This window comes from Osmerus eperlanus, chromosome 4, assembly GCF_963692335.1.
Source record: "Osmerus eperlanus chromosome 4, fOsmEpe2.1, whole genome shotgun sequence".
NCBI lineage: Eukaryota > Metazoa > Chordata > Actinopteri > Osmeriformes > Osmeridae > Osmerus > Osmerus eperlanus.
Window position 1 is genome coordinate 16,240,844 of NC_085021.1, and position 16,243 is coordinate 16,257,086.

Consider the following 16,243-nt stretch of genomic DNA (forward strand, 5'->3'; position numbering starts at 1 on the left):
ACAGTGCCAATGGAAATGAAGGTGCACTTCACATCAAGTGGCTAACAAAAGCTCAAGGGCACTGGTGGTTATGTAACCTACTAAGAGAGACTGGTAAACACTGCCGTCTACGGTGGCCTAATAGTTAATGCACCACACCCAGGACGAACTAAAGTCCTTCCTCTAAATACTGTATGAATGGACAACTTGTAAGTTTATAATATTTTATAATACAAAATTAACTTAAACAATATAATAAATCATTGTTGATCATGTGGTAGCGGGGGGAAAAGGGAAATGGGCAAGCCAGCTCCCTCAAAGACAGGCGTGTTGGGCTTTGAGTTTTCTAGAAGTCATTTATCATGAACTAGTCTGATCACTACAGGAGGTGGTCCTCTTTGTGCCAATTCACCCTTGGGGGCATGGCAGCCAACTTAGTTATCAAATGCTTGACTCCTAATGCTGGACTGCAGGCACAATGTGTCCTGTCCCTGTGTGAGTAACATGAATAAGTAAAACTGTGAGAAAAAAGATCATAGAATTTGGAGGAGCTGATTTCTATTTCTAAGAACTCTGGTCCCTAAAGTAATTGTGTGAATCTTCTAAGAACTAAGATGTGCTGATGCTCACCTCCTCATTGGGTGCCATGCTTCTACTCCCACGGTGTTCCGTGGTGTCACTACCAAGGGCTTTATAGTAGTCCCCAGTGCTGGGCTGTTTGCTGAAGCTTCTGGACTTCCTATTTGAATCAACCCGGCGCAGTTTGTCTGGGTTCTCACCTGGGATCAGCTGCTGGGTAGAAGACACAAAGAATTACCATTTGGAATGTTTAAATAATCAGATAGGTGGCCAAGTTTGTGGTTGATTGCACGACAATAAGCAGAGAAAAACTTCTAGGTAAAAAAGTGGTTTTGTAAAGTATGTAGCTATTCTCAATACTTTTTATTTTAGATGAGATTAGGGAAACAAGGGTATACCACAGTGAAGTGTGCAAAATGAAAGAAAAAGATCTAAAATATTTGCACTATAGATTTTACTAAACCAATCTTTTGGCAGTTGCAAAATAGCTTTAGCAGCCTGATCACCCCACCCATGTGATCTGAGCAGAAGCAGCTTTATTTTCACTAACACAGGAACAAAAAGGCTTTTCTTTGTCTCCGCTGAAACGCAGCATTAATATTGCATTAAAGCCGCTGGGTTCACAGAGCACAAAGTAAGAATTCACATGCAGGTTCTTGTTCGTGGTAAAAGAGACCCTTGCGACCTCACTGCGGGGTCACAGGTTAGTAACATGGCCCCTTTATTCCAACACTGTCACTTTCCTGCTCTGACTACCATGTCAGCCACCTGGTGACCAAGCAGAGGATAGAGCCTGTATAATGGAGTATTTGTTCATCATCCATACAGTTCATACATTTACCAAGTTGCCACAGAGGCTTTCTAGATATAATGAGCCTTTAACATTTCAATTTTTCCTGTGCACAAAGGAAGAGTTCAGTCATTCAGGTTAATTTCCCTAATGCAAAGGTACATTATTTACATTGACATGAAAAACCTAATGTCAGATGAGCAAACCAGGCTTTCCATGTATTTTTCTATTTTTTATATTATGTTGTTGGCTATTACACCTCTAACAGAACTTTGTCTATATTTGTCTGCTGCACTTCAAAAAAATACATCATGAAACACATTGCTTGAGCATTGGTAGAGCTAGGTTTGTGGTGGTCATTTTTTGTAATTTTATTTTTTTACTTTTTACAAACCATAACTCACCACATAAAATTCATTTTTGGTAATAAGTAAATAAAGTAAAAGGTCATGACAATTCATGGCAAAGTAGATAAAAAGTCCAATCTTATCAAGAAAATACACTGACAAAAGCTGTTTGGCATTGTTAATTCAAACACTTGTTTGCCTTTCAAATCTAAACTGGCAGGACCTGCAAATGTAATTATTTACATCCAAATCCTTTTCTGTTCCTCTCATGGGACAAAGACAAAAGCTTAAGACATCTACGCAATTGTACCCCCTTCACTAGTATAAATAACTGGCATGTAGTCTATTGATACTGTGACCTCTTGCCTTTTGCATTGTTATGCTTTATGGTTTTTCTGCGTACATGGTCCCAAAGCACCCAGTGAAGCACTGTTTGGTGCATTGGACAGCAACATATGGTTTGGATTCATTCTCCAGAGAAGTGGGCACTAAAATCGGCTGATGGCTATTTTACAAATCTAAGCCTAGCTATTTTACCAATCTAATCATCTAAACCCCCTCACACACATTCACACTTATTCATAACCTTCCTCAAACTTTCTCAATCCCACCACACTGATCTAGGTCTCACCCTGTTTAACTTGGGTTTTGAAGCTATATAGAAGTTTGGTTAACACATTGTAGACTTGCGTATGTGTAAGGCAGATGATTAGAGATTCAAATAATCTAAACTAATACATTTAAATATACTAGCTTTGAATAAGTCTGAGGTTTGGACTGGATACAGAAAAACGTGCTTTGATCCTCAGATCAACTGAAGGAAAAGTATATGCCACAGAACCATCCAAATGTAAGACACAAACACTACATTCAAGAAAACCATGAATGGAATGAAGCAACATCACTGAGTCCAAGCCACCATCAACCAAACCTGTCCAGTATATCAGTGTGGCACCAACTACCAGAGGGATCCCATCAACACCTCGATAGCTCCAAAACAGCCCCATAGACATCCAACTCTTTCACAGTTGCAACTTACCGTCAAAGTTCCCCTTACACGGTCCTCCTGTATCTTGACAGATCCTCACCAAGAGCCCAGTAGTGCACAGAGAGAGTAACCGTCATCAGATCCCTACGTCCCTGAGCTACTGTGTCACTCTACCTGGCCTCTCACTTTACCCACAGGCCTCATCAATAAAGCACACCTATTGCACTGCAGCAGTGGTGACATCACTGCCAACCAGTTGACCAATCACAGTCCAGTTGAACTCATTTAGGTGCTGTTTATGCAAAGTGCTGAGCAAAGGAGTGAAGCTCTGACTCACAATGGCTGTCCACACTAAAATCTCCCAGGCTTACGGATTAGAATATTCCTGGTTACTGTTTTGAAATCCTACTGTATAAATTAAGGAGTAAAGGGCTATACTAGTGTTACATGTTGGATTATTTCTGATGATAAGAAATCTACCACAATACAGTAAATGGTAGACCAAAGTTATTTGAATGGCTAGATACATACAAAAGACATCACCTGCTACAAAACAAACACAGACAAATGAGGTGGGACAGTAATTCATGCAAACCCTGAGAAGTGGACCACCTGTTATGAAGTGCTGCAGAAAGGCACCTTTCAATAATAACACACTTTGATGAAATGCATTTGAAATGCATTTTTTATTTATATTCAACTGTAACCTCGTTACTACTTAAAAATAACTCCGACTGCAAAAACGGCAAGAACACACATGGACAACATAACCAGTAACCATAATGTATCAGCAGACTCAACAGATTGGATATTTTGGTAGATCAGATCAGCAGTTTCCAAGGATAAGGTTACTGCACTGTGGTGTTACTATAGCGCTCAGGGAAGATTGCTTTTCCCTACAGCTATAGGGCACACCGATCTTTTTTCTTACGCTTTCTCCTCTCCTCCTTCAAACACAATTAAGAGGACCTTAGTGTGCATTGTGCAGGGTTGAGGGGGCAGGGATGCGTTGAATTGTTAATGAAGGTGTACCCTGGGCTCGTCACCTTGGTGCTGTGACAGGGGCAGGGTCACCCATTAAAATATCCTTCCCCTCAAGACACAAGAAACAAATATACATTCATATTGAAATACAATATGGAAACAAATCCCAAGTGCAAAGAATGTTGCACGTGAAAATTATTAACATAATATACAGCATGATATCTAGTATATGGCCATATAGACTTTTATTGAAACTATTTCACTGAACATAAGCTTATGGGGTCCGCCAACAATATGCATCTAGTAACTTAATCTCGTAATGGTTTTAGGGAATTTACCACATACTACAGTATATGATTGGACATGGAAAAATGTGGACATTAAGTTTCTTTTCAATTTGAGTTGAGTCCACTTGATGATGTGGCCAAAGCAATTAGTGGAATTAACATTGGGCCCATCAACAACATTAATGAGAGGACCCAAGGAGGAGACCTGTCATGATAATGAGGATCCTCGTTAGCCTGGTAAGCACAATAACAACATTGTCTGAACAGTATGCTGTGGGGACAGAAAACATTGTTACACTGAGGGGCTAGCCAAACTTATTAACGACGCAACAGGGAGCATGGTCCAGATCTTGACCAAAACACCCTGATACCCAAATATGTTTGGATCCCAGTTTGCTATGATTTTTTTTTTAAGTCTCAAAGTTATGTATCTCCAAAAAGTATCTTCATTGTTGCAAGTTTGTGAGACAATCAAACTGTACCATGGGGACAACTGTTTCAGTGCCATCCACATCTTGAGGGTCTAGTTAATCACATAAAGGTCTAGTCAATTGCCAAACAATTAAGATAATACTGAGACAGAAGACCAGTGTCAAATCCTGACCCTAATCCTTCTCTATTGGGTCCCAGTCCACCTTTTTACTTTGGTAAGGACATATACATTGTGGTACTGCTACCCAAATCCAAGCACATCATCCTCAGGGCTATTTCAAGATTGTACTGAGTTGGATAGGGATAGATGAGTAAACCTGCCACTGATATCCCACCCTCTATGAAGGCACGACCATATGTTCTTGCTGATTCACAAACTAAAGCAACATCAGAACAGCTGTGGCACTGAATAATTCACTGAAATTGACAATGTCGATTCTGTCAGACCATAGTTGATAATGGACTAAGATAGAGGTCATTGAGGTCATAAAAATAGTAAGAAATTGGTTATACTGTTTGGAACTGAATGTGAGGCACATAGCTGTACAGTATAAAAAATAGTGTATGTGACTAATTTAATCCAAACTGCTTGAGGAGGAACTGGGGAAGCCTTACCTCCTTCTTAGCAGCGTCACTGTCCACGTGCCTCAGGTTGCTCTTCACCTTCAGGTAGATGTCAGCGGAAACCTGCTCCTCAGGTGGCTGGGGGGCTGGGTAGCCAGGTGGGGGAGGCAGGATTTGATGGTTGTCGGGAGGAGGTGGAGGAGGAGGGAAGGATGGAGGGGGAGGGAGCTGTGCCTGGGTGGAGCTAGTCTGTTGCTCCTTTTTGGGAGTGTCTGGGTTTAGCATGTCCATGTAGGTCTGCATATCTGTGATGGCCGATTCTGACTGTCCTGTGACAACGACATTGTTCTGTTAGATAGGTGATACTATGGGCATGTCAGTTATAAGTTGCAATATGTAAACACTCAAGTACCGAAAATAAAAACTGTTACTCATTTGGTGATTCAAATTTCTGTGAAACAACATTTTTTACATGTTTTTTCCTGAATGCTATTGTTCAGTTAGAAATCTGTTTATGTATGTGACATGTGTACCACATGTTGACAAATAAAAGATTTCTAACCTAACAGCATTAAGGATATGTAACATGTTTGTTGTGGAATCCAATGATCTACCACTAGAGAGCAGCACTAGAATGACATGCTATTGTAGTACTACACAAAGGAATGCAAACAGTTTTATGGAATTTGTTCCACTTCAATGAGTGTGGGGCAGTTCCCACCATTGTTTCTGAGACTGAAGCATTTCATCACAGAGGTGACGAACAAACGTATACACACGCAAAGTTTAATTTACACATCTCAATTTACTCATTACTCATTATATATCTACATAATTTATCTATATGATAATACCCAAACAGTGTATTCTGAGCATTAGGGTAGATTTACCTATGATTTGGCCAGATTTACTCTAGCAAAATGAGTAGACCTTGATAAAAGCCTTGTTTGGATGCATGTCCACTGACCTGCAGGGGGGCATGAGGGGGGCGAGCCACTCCTCTTCTCGCCTGTGCTGGACTGGCTGGAGTTGGCCGAGTCGTAGTTGGACAGGGTGCTAGAGGGTGAGCCGATGTCGAAGTGTGCGGGCTGGACTGAGGGGGGCATGGTGTTATTGGGAGAGGAAAGCCCAGAGTCTGGCTGCTTGTTGTACTCCAGGTCGGCTGAGGGGTCCCTTGACAGCACACGATGCTCCACACTCTGTGAGACCACAAGTAACATTTCTATTAAAAACTGTTGTAGCAGACCATGGAGGACTCTAACCAAACCTGCTCAATCTGATTCTGTTTCAAAAGAACTATTGATATTTTCTACCAAATGTATAAGAAAAATAACTTCTGAGGGGCAACCACAATTTAGATATCAAAGAATCATTAGGAGGATTATCTGAGTTAAAGTGACACTCAAAAGATTTGTAAGGCTAATTTACATAAAACACTTTCAGTGTAGTTAAAATAGGTTTAAATATAAGGAACTGACTTGACATAAAATGGTACTGATACATTGACAAAGGGCTGACACAGAGGCTGTAACATGGAAACCCTTTGAACTATTTGTCTCATTATCTCATGCCTCATCTAATTCCTACAACGGACCAGTTGCATTATGGGCTTCATTACTGAGTTCTTAATTACAGAGCTCACAGCTGATCAGCAATCCCTGGGCCTCCTAGCTTCTACAGCAGACCAGTAGTAAATGTACACACTTCTCCCTGGGCAGGGGACCAGAGGGAGGGGAAACTTGTTTCCCACACACCCTGGGGAGTCCCAGTGGAGCTGTTATTACTTCTCAGACACTCATGGGCACCAAAAGGGCCCCAGTGAGGAAGGTGTCAACAACTATAATCATTAGAGGAGAGGAAGTGGTGAGATAGTCAGAAGATGTTGGCTCCCCTACCAGCCCATTGTTACTAGTTTCCACATTCTTAATGTGTTGTTTCATCATCGGTTTCATGAGCTAGTAAATGGAACATGAAAGCAGAGTGGGGGTCAGCAGTTGCAATACTACAAGTAAAAATCTCAATACACAATTAGTTTGGGTCAATTTAGAATGTTGGTATTGTTCAACAGGGTTGACCTTGAAGGAGTATTGAATCAGTGGATCTTGTGTTTCTTACCATGTTCTCCACTGTACGCAGGTACTTGGCACACTGGCCATGGCCGTTGTACTCTGCTAGGTCAGCTGCTGAGAAGCCATCCTGGTCCCTGATGCCCAGGTCCACCCCGTTCACCACCAAGATCTGACAGCACTGGTGGTGTGGAGGGAGGGGACCAATGGTCAGATAAAGCAAGATGGAAAGAGACACAATTAAAGGCTTGCTTGTTGCCTTAAAAGTATAGCATTTTACATTGAAAATATTGTATACATTCTCGAAAAAACAAAAACTCCGCCAGCCCTCCAGCCACACAATCTGCTGGGAGTAATACGCGGCACAAACGGACGTGTACCTCCAGTTCCCCGTTCTCAGAAGCGTCGTGTAGAGGAGTCCCGCCCCAGCTATCTGTGATGATCTCTCCCCCGTGCAGCAGCAGCCAGCTGAGCACCTTGGCGTGGCCACGGCTGGCAGCAAAGTGCATGGCTGTGGCACCATCACTGTCCCTGTCTGCCAGGCTGATCTCTGTGAAGCTCATCTATCAGAGGGACAGGATATGACATGACAAAGCCATGGACTTGCTACAACATCACAGTTTGGGTTTGAAATCACTCTTTGCCAGGTGATGGCACTATAGAATAGCATACATATTACCACAAAAACACATAAATACTCATATATCTGTGTTAAAAAAGTACATTAAGTTGAATGTATTCCGTTCATGATTCAACAGCCTGTATGAGTCAATAAAGGTACAGACTCTGGTGAGACTTTTTAAATGCAATTTAGGGCCACTATGGCTTCACATTTGGACTTCACAACACACATTATTTAAACTGACCCTAGAACAAAAAGTTTATGATTTTTAAAGCAAATTTGTTATTTGTTGTAAGTGTGACCATGTCATTCGTATTTTGTGGAGGTTTCCTTTAGTTTATAGACTACAGACCAAAGGGTTCCCCTGAGCTTACCAGCCAGACGATTACTGTGTTATGGCCCATCTGGGCTGCAGCGTGTAGAGGTGTCATTCCATCATTGGCTCTTATGCTGGGCTCTGCCCCACAGTCCTTCACCAGGTACTGGACAACCTCAAGGTGACCCTCCTGGCAGGCCAGGTACAGGGGTGTGGCACCATTCTTTGTTTGGGAGTTGACAACACTATGAGAAAGTGAGAAAATCAAAAGAAAGCAGGAACTTGGTAAAATCCCTTATTTTTCAACATTATCAATATCTTGACCACCTATTAAAAAATATCCTTTTTTGAGACCATTGAATTTTTTTTTTACTTTCCAAAATGCTCCAATTAAACATTAGCAGGCGTTTTAATAAACACAGACAACAAATTCCACAGAGCCAATTAATTTCCGTTCATTCCCAAAGACCCAAAGGCTTTACCCCTCCTTTTCTGGGAAAGTCTGCCCAATGTAAATTTCCCCGTCGTCCCAGATCCCTCTAGTCACAGCAGGAGGTCAGGGAGTGAACAAGTGCTTCCCTTCTAAATCCCATAAGGCCCTGCTTTATTTGGACACTGACTGACAAGCGAGCAATGAGTCCCCTAAGAGGATTATCTCTCTAGTAGTTCCTCCTGCAGTCTATGGTTAACGAGACATCAATGATGGCCAAGGGAGACTTGAGAGAAGGGAGGGAGGAGGGGAGTTGAAAGTGGGGGTGGAGGGGGAGGGGGGGGAGATGAGGCCAGCACAGCCAGTATAACCACACCTTGCTTACACTCACAGGATTACAAGGGCAAAGTTAAAACCCCATCCTAGTCAATGTCCTATTAAAGCTAAATGTGGATATGCATGTTTTTTTAGACTAATAAGTAACACTATAAGCTGCCAACGGTTTCAAAACCCAGGTACTATAAATCTCTTGGTTATGTTGGCTTCAACTCCAGGCTGGCACTCATCTGTCTCAACAATCAACCAATCACACTTTGTTGCCGTGAACACGTGGTCTATTGTTGGGTTTAAGCACAGAATGCAAACATTGTGCCTCTAACACCTATGTTTGATAGTCTTTCTGACTTGTTGAAAACATGATTAAAACAACTACGTATAGAACATCAGTATCACACATGGGAAACATGTTTTTGGTCAAAACAAGCAAGCCCTAAATATTTCAATATAGGAAGGGGACCTAATCTGCAGTTCTATCACCAGGAAGTGGGTGGACAGCTGAATCATTCATGAGTGTAACCGAAGTGGCCCGGAGCTCATCTGCACACTGGGGTCTGTAAAGGGGAGCAACATATTTGTCCCTTTCCATGTTCACATTTACAACACTTAGAAACTCAAGAACACCCAAGCCAACAATGATGCCTACAACATGAAAGTTGTATCATCATTGTTATCAATGAGGGCTGTCTTAAAACTCTTGAATTAAAAAAAGGCTTGGCACTCTCCAATAAAGAAAGTGCATTTGGAGAACCGGTGTAGATTTCACAGGGCTTTACAAAGAACCTTCCCCTTTGCAACAGTAGAAATACAAAGTGCAACAACAGGTGATATCTCATCCTTCTTGTAAACCAGCAAAACTTCAAAACAAGCAAAGCAAGTGGGTTTTCAAATCCATCATTAACTGAGAAATTGTCCTAGCACAGGCTACTGTCTGTTATTCTCCTCCTCTCCCTCCCCTCCCCAGTCGCCACAGCAACAAAAGACCAATCTTATCTTCGTTAGTACAAAAGTAACTGATGCTGTCACACTAATGGGCATCTTGCCTGATAAAAGCTCATTACAGGTTCAATGGTTTTTCCTGTGTACATAATTAAAATCCCTACTATGGGAAAAGTTTTTCCCATGGTACTGAGCAGCAGAGTAAATAAATGTTATGTTTGAGCACTTTAATTAAGCATGGCCCAAAACATAGGCAGGAAGATGCATATTCAACCATGACACTGGAAAACTGAAGGGTCTCCTAAGAGAAGGTAATTTGACACGTTTGCTGTAAATACACCTGGAGAACAGGACGTGGGAAAAGGACTAATGCAAAATTCTAGACCCAGAAGCTTGTGATGAGAGTTCTTCATGAAACCCACCCTTTGGGTAGCATGTCTGGGAATCTTAATGGTGGGAGCAGGACGTCTATCTGTAACGCCTTTCCCCCAACCTCATGCCACAATTAAGCCCTAGCCAAATCTTTTAATCTGTGCTAATTGATTGCATAACCCCTTTCTTTCTGTGTGTCAAACTCCCAGAATTTATAGCCATTTCAATGGTGGCTTTTTCATAGAACCTTTTGTGTACCAACACTATCGGTAAGAACACAGCACACTGTCCTGTTTACATTGGTTTGACAGGATGAGGGAACAATTCTCCTATTCTGAACCGGCCCATAAATTGGGTAGGCATTGTCTAAACATGCATCTGTGTAGAACTGCATCCGTCTCTTTCTGTTTTCATCATGAAAGAAAGCACATTGTAGACAGCTAAATACAGTGCATGTTAATGGCACATAAATCCTCAGCACTCTTTTTACAAATGGAAGAGACACTTGACCTGACAAAGTGGGATAACATTTCAATTTGGACACTTGTATTAAAATGGCCAATAAAGTTGTATACAGTTGCATAACATTTGTAATCCTTTTATGCAAGTTCAATACGTACACAACATTATTGCGAGAACACAACATTGCATCATAGCTGCAAATTAGGTAAATTCACCAGAAGATGATGAATCACAAACAGAAAAAGTGGTTTATTGATTTAGAATCTTACTAATTGATTATATCTGGACTAAATAAACTTTCTACCAAAAAGTGATTTGGAGGGATCAAGAGCAAGTTGAGCCAGTGTTAAGTACAGTATGTAAAGTGACAAGGCACTGGGAGCACCCATCTTTCAACTACATGCTTCACCTAAGACTCATTTCTAGTTGTCTGATTGTCAGATAAGAGATAAAGTTTTGTCTACAGCATATGTACTATATGAACCTAGTGAGCAGGACAACAGGCTATGTGTAAGCTGCTTTTAATCAAGCATTAATTGATTTACATCCTTTAAAGATTTTTTGGTCCTTCTGATATTGTCATTTTATATTTGTCATGTTGTGTAATAAACCTTGACATAAGAATAATATCTGCATACAGCTAAGGCCTTGTTTAAATGATGTAGGAAGCAAACTTCTAGAAAGCGGACCCTCAATTCAGACGTATTTGTTTCCTTCATTAGCTTATCACTGGTTTGCGCTCTTGTGAGTCGCCTTGGAGACAGTGGTAAATAGCCTGGGTGAGAGGGAGGGAAGGGAGAAGTGAATGGGACAATGCTATCAGAAGCAACCATGTCTCTGAGCCTAATTAAACTTTTAGTAGCTACGCACCTGTCTGGCATGTACCAGGGCAACAGAGGAGCCCCTGCTAGCACATGGCCCAAGGCTAGCTCTTTGACTGGCACTTTAACCACACAGGTCATCAAACCCAGAGACTGCTGGCAAGCACTTTCCGTAATTAAGCTTTAAGGCGGTGTCATAGACCTGTTAGTTATCTTTATTGCTTTATGACCCCAATACATTCATATATTTGCTGCTAATTGAAAACATTCATTCTGAATATCTTCAGTTATTTTCTATTTGATCCCTTTGCAGCCCTGGTTGTCAACATTATAGGTCAAATGTAATCTCTGGAATATCTCTTGGCTCACCAACACACGTTCTAAATGCTATGTTACCATCGTCTACTTTTCTCCTTTCATGTGGAAGTTATTTTTGTAAGCTGGATGATTTTACTGTTAAAAACAGAGATTTACAGGTTATGAAAGTGTCAGACTTTATCACTTTCCTTCATAAATCTTCCTTTACAAGTTGCAATATATCATGTAGTGCTATGATTAGTTGTTTTGGTGATATATTTTCACTCACACATTTCAACTCACAAATGTTAGTTGACCTCTTTGTTTAGCCTATTCAGTGTTGTTAATGCCCTGGCCTATGTCCATAACAATCATAGGGGACATATGGCTCAGTGTTATCTCAATGAGGTGCAGGGCCTCTGGCATAGCAGTGATTAGCACTGACATTCATCTCCTGGTATAAGAACAAACACACACACACAAGGATGACCTCTGGATGTTTTTCTTCCGGAATCGGCTTAAAAAGTTGTATAAGTTGTTAAACTCTTGGAAAAAAGAAAGGGTCAAATTAATTGGCAACTGTACATCAGAATCTGCCTCTTTTAGCCTTTGATGTTTATCAAAGGAAATACATTTATCAAAACTGATTTAACTCCACACTGTATTCCATCATGGATCTAGCACAGATGAATGCTGTTGGTGTTACAACTGGTTCATAACAATGCTGTCTGTGTATAGTGTATCAGTTTTATCTTAGTTTGCTTACTTTGGGCTGTGTCCCAATAGTAGTCTTAAGGAGGGGAGGTCTCCCTTGGCAGCAGCATAGTGGACAGGGAGGGCCCCAGTGTCCGTGGCAACCCCGGGGTCTGCCTCCCCACTCTTCAGTAGCCAATCAGTGATCTCGTGGTGGCTGAAACGGGATGCAAGATGGAGAACAGTGGCTCCAGAACTGTCCCTATCCTGTAAAGGGAAAAGAGAAGACAAATATTAGGGGGATGTGATGAGGCACACACATGGGAAAATTATAAAGGATGAATCCACTATTCAACCGCATTAGAACCAACTAAATACATTAAAGTTCACGTAGCAAGCACATACAGCATATAAGATACCTGATTTGTAAAGCACAGTGGAAACCCTAAACAGACCATCCACTGTGACAATCTTATTCATCTAGATACGATTCAATGTGAGCAAATGTCCTTCTGTCAAAGGCATGAAGGGTTCTTTGTTGTGTTGTGCAAAGCATCCCAGCCAATCAACCCAGAGGTTAATGATGAAGATAAGTGATCGTAATGGAGGCTCTTATTACTTCTTAGACCTGCATACTAAGACATGATGCAGTGGTAACCTCCAATATTAACCTCCAATATTAATTAGCAAATGTGTCACTGATGACATCAATAAGACCAGCATTAAGAGGTTACTCATCCCTACTCTCTATTCTTTCTCCCAAAGCCCGAGCGGGATCACTTTCTCCTGCTTTGATACAATTTCACAAAGGTAAAAGGGGGAGAGAAAGTAAGAAAGAGCAACAGAGAGGGGGGGAGGGTGCACTTGCTCTATTCACTAAATTTTCAATCAAAACATCAAAAGATAATGAGTTGTTAGTACAACTTCTGGAATTGACAAATCCTATTGGAGAATAGAATTTGACTAATTTAACAACAAAGATATTTTTTTACCATGCTTTAACTCCGATTATGTATTATCCCTGTCCTAAGGTGTTGTTTATACCTATAACTATATCAATTACGTCCCTCAGTCCCAAATATGTTGTTAAGCAGCCACCCCTATTGCATACACAAACATAAGTTCAACACCCACAAATGTGCTCAACAAAGAGCTAAAACAGACTTGTCATTAGTGCTACTTGTACAGTCATTAATCAATAAGAACACCAAATAGAAAAGTTTTTATGTTTCAATCCCACATTAGATAATAATATAATCATCTTCATATGTTAAATGTTTAGACCAGACTCAGACTTTTCACTGAAATACAGTATTGTTTGAATCCTATAAACTTTCATGTCTCCAGTTCTAAACTTGATCATCCTAACATTTTGTGTAGCAATGAAAGATCTACGTTTATTATTGCAATGTAACCAAGTCAATTGGCAAAAACATTGCATGGATAAAAGTAAGAATGTATTGACAAATGTTGCACCAACACAATTCTGGAGTTTTCAGTGGACTGTGATTCTCCTCTATACTTTCCTTGGCTTGCTCTGCAGAAAAGACGTGTTTGATACCTGAGGAGTAGTACCTCTCAAACCCTGTAAAGATCCAAAACAATCCTGCTATCAAATGACAAGATTCTGACAAAACTGTTGTAAGTACTGATAACCTTTGGCTTTTTACAAAGTGACCATCAAGATTATGAATATAATTGAAACGTTGCCCTAAAGAACTAGTTTCTTCACTTTACTGATGTATCCTAAACTTAAAGTTTAAACTAATGCTGTCATTATGCTAAATTAACATTGCATAAGCTTATGCATAATTGGCCTCATTAAAATAATGTTCGCTTAGTTACAGAGGACTGCAAAGAACTACGAAACAGTTGACAACATATAGGCTATGTAGTGGTAAAATTAGCCTAATAGTTGCAGAGGGAAATGTGCAGGTCCTCAATTCAGTTTTTAATACTTTTATATTGGTTTGTCCAGCATGGCATATGCTATAAATATTTGTACATGCAATCATTTAACTTCGTATAAAGTGTGTTTGGAAGACTTCAGATTCAAGACTGACATGAGCGATACAATTCACGGCAGTATGGCGCTCTCAACCTGCCACATAGGTTTATGAACGATCAAGGTGCAGCTCCAACTGAAAATACTTCTACATCTAAGTCTTGGCACGTGATAAGACGACTGTAGGCTACATATTACGAACTTAAAACACTCACAATAACATTCACGTGTTATGTTCATTTTTTGAGGGCGATATAGACAAATTAACCTGCTTCTAACCAGTGGTAGAACACGCCTTGGGCCTATTAGCCAAGAGACAATGTAGTTCAAAACGATAGTCTGTTGTGTGTCTAAAGGTCATTGGATTATAGGCTACTACAGTGACCACAAACCTGCAGACATAAAAATAACATTGGCCAACAGTTTCTAGATTTGCAGCGTAATATCGGACTCACCACGGCACAGCATCCACCTTGTGTTAAGAGCCACTGCAGGCAGGCCAAGTTACCAGTGGCAGCAGCGTCGTGTGCGGGGCTTGCTCCATTATTTGCCAAGCTGTTACCCGGTAGACCAGCTTCTTCAACCAGGTACCTTACGCATGTCAGTTTCCCAGCCCGGGCAGCATGATGTACGGGTGAGGCACCCAGAAGGTCCTTTACATCACCATTCAGTACTTTTTCCGCTAATTGCACTTTCAGAGTTTGTACATCCCCCTGCCTTGCGGCGAGAAGTGTCCGCTCCACCACCATGACTTGGCTACGAGTCGGCAACTCCTTGAAAATATTTAATACCCCACCATATAGATGAGTTCACGCTATATCAGTCCAGTGTTGACTTTAACTAGAAATATCCGTCTCTTCTACGTTGATCCTCGTTTGATTGAGAATTGTAGCCTCACATAGCAAAAAAATACTTCAAAATACTTTTTGAGGACAACAATAACCTAGTTATTTAAAGGAGACGGCCGAGTCTCCAACCATGTATATTCAGTCATTTCACTGCACAAATATAAAAATTGGTTCTACATAAACCATCAACTAAGCTTTCTTTCAAGACATTCTTAGGTTTTTTGAGAAAAGATGGTGCTGTTGTTACTGTTTTCTAATTCTGTACAGCGCCACACCAGACTACATGTACGCCAAGTTTCTTTATCCCATACGCATCCAACTGTTTAATAGACATATTCCGCATACATCCTCTTGTTAAGACTTTCTTCTTTATTCTCAGATAGTTCAACTGTGTTACACTTATTAGCTGTTAGACAATATATCTCCCAAAAAGTATTCCTGGCAATAGTCCTGGATCCTTTATTCACGGTCCCCGCAGATGGCGACATGGGACTCACTGCTTGTTAAATAATCCATCAGTGGGAGGATCACTTAGGCGATTTGGTCCCTTCCAATCGGCTCAGGAGTTAAAGGGGCAGTACGCCATCATTTGACCAGGTTTGTATCCAATGAATTGCACATCCTGTTGAGAGACAAACGGTGCTGATGTGCATATAGGTTACATTCAGTTTGGTAATTCAGTGGTCCAGATCCGGCCTATTTTTATATTTGTGTGGGGTTGTGCTTGTACAGCCATTAATATATTTGACTGTCTCCAAATGTAAATACAAGTTGTGATACATTGCAATACGTTTCATTACCAAATGGTGGCAGGAAAGCATAATGTTACAGGCTGTGTCGCATCAAATGGGATATTGTTCAATAAAACGTAGGATGAATTCGGGTAATCTGGGACATTTTTTGCATGCATTTCCTCATCGGAGTTTCCTGATTGACTAGTGCCCTGACCCTTTCTGTGACACCACAATCACTTTTTGTGATTTCAGTCACATAACATCCATGCTAAACCCAAGGTTAGGTTCTGTGGAATAGACATTGTCATAGCAGACAAGAAAACGCTCTGGAGTTAGGTGTCCCACATTAACA

General features: G+C 40.9%; 1 protein-coding gene across 2 annotated transcripts in view; it reads right to left on the reverse strand.

Annotated features, from left to right (window-relative positions):
• espn (espin) overlaps positions 1-15,642 on the reverse strand; it is a 32,342-nt gene extending 16,700 nt beyond the window's left edge. For both annotated transcript variants that reach the window (XM_062459516.1, XM_062459513.1), the window contains exons 1-8: positions 14,765-15,642; positions 12,378-12,571; positions 8,013-8,199; positions 7,397-7,579; positions 7,066-7,197; positions 5,918-6,149; positions 5,002-5,279; positions 610-768 (exon numbers count right to left, since the gene is read on the reverse strand). In XM_062459516.1, the coding sequence (XP_062315500.1) occupies positions 610-768; positions 5,002-5,279; positions 5,918-6,149; positions 7,066-7,197; positions 7,397-7,579; positions 8,013-8,199; positions 12,378-12,571; positions 14,765-15,058 (1,659 nt within the window). In that variant the 5' untranslated portion in view covers positions 15,059-15,642. The remainder of the gene's footprint in view (positions 1-609; positions 769-5,001; positions 5,280-5,917; positions 6,150-7,065; positions 7,198-7,396; positions 7,580-8,012; positions 8,200-12,377; positions 12,572-14,764) is intronic.
• Positions 15,643-16,243: the final 601 nt, after the last annotated feature.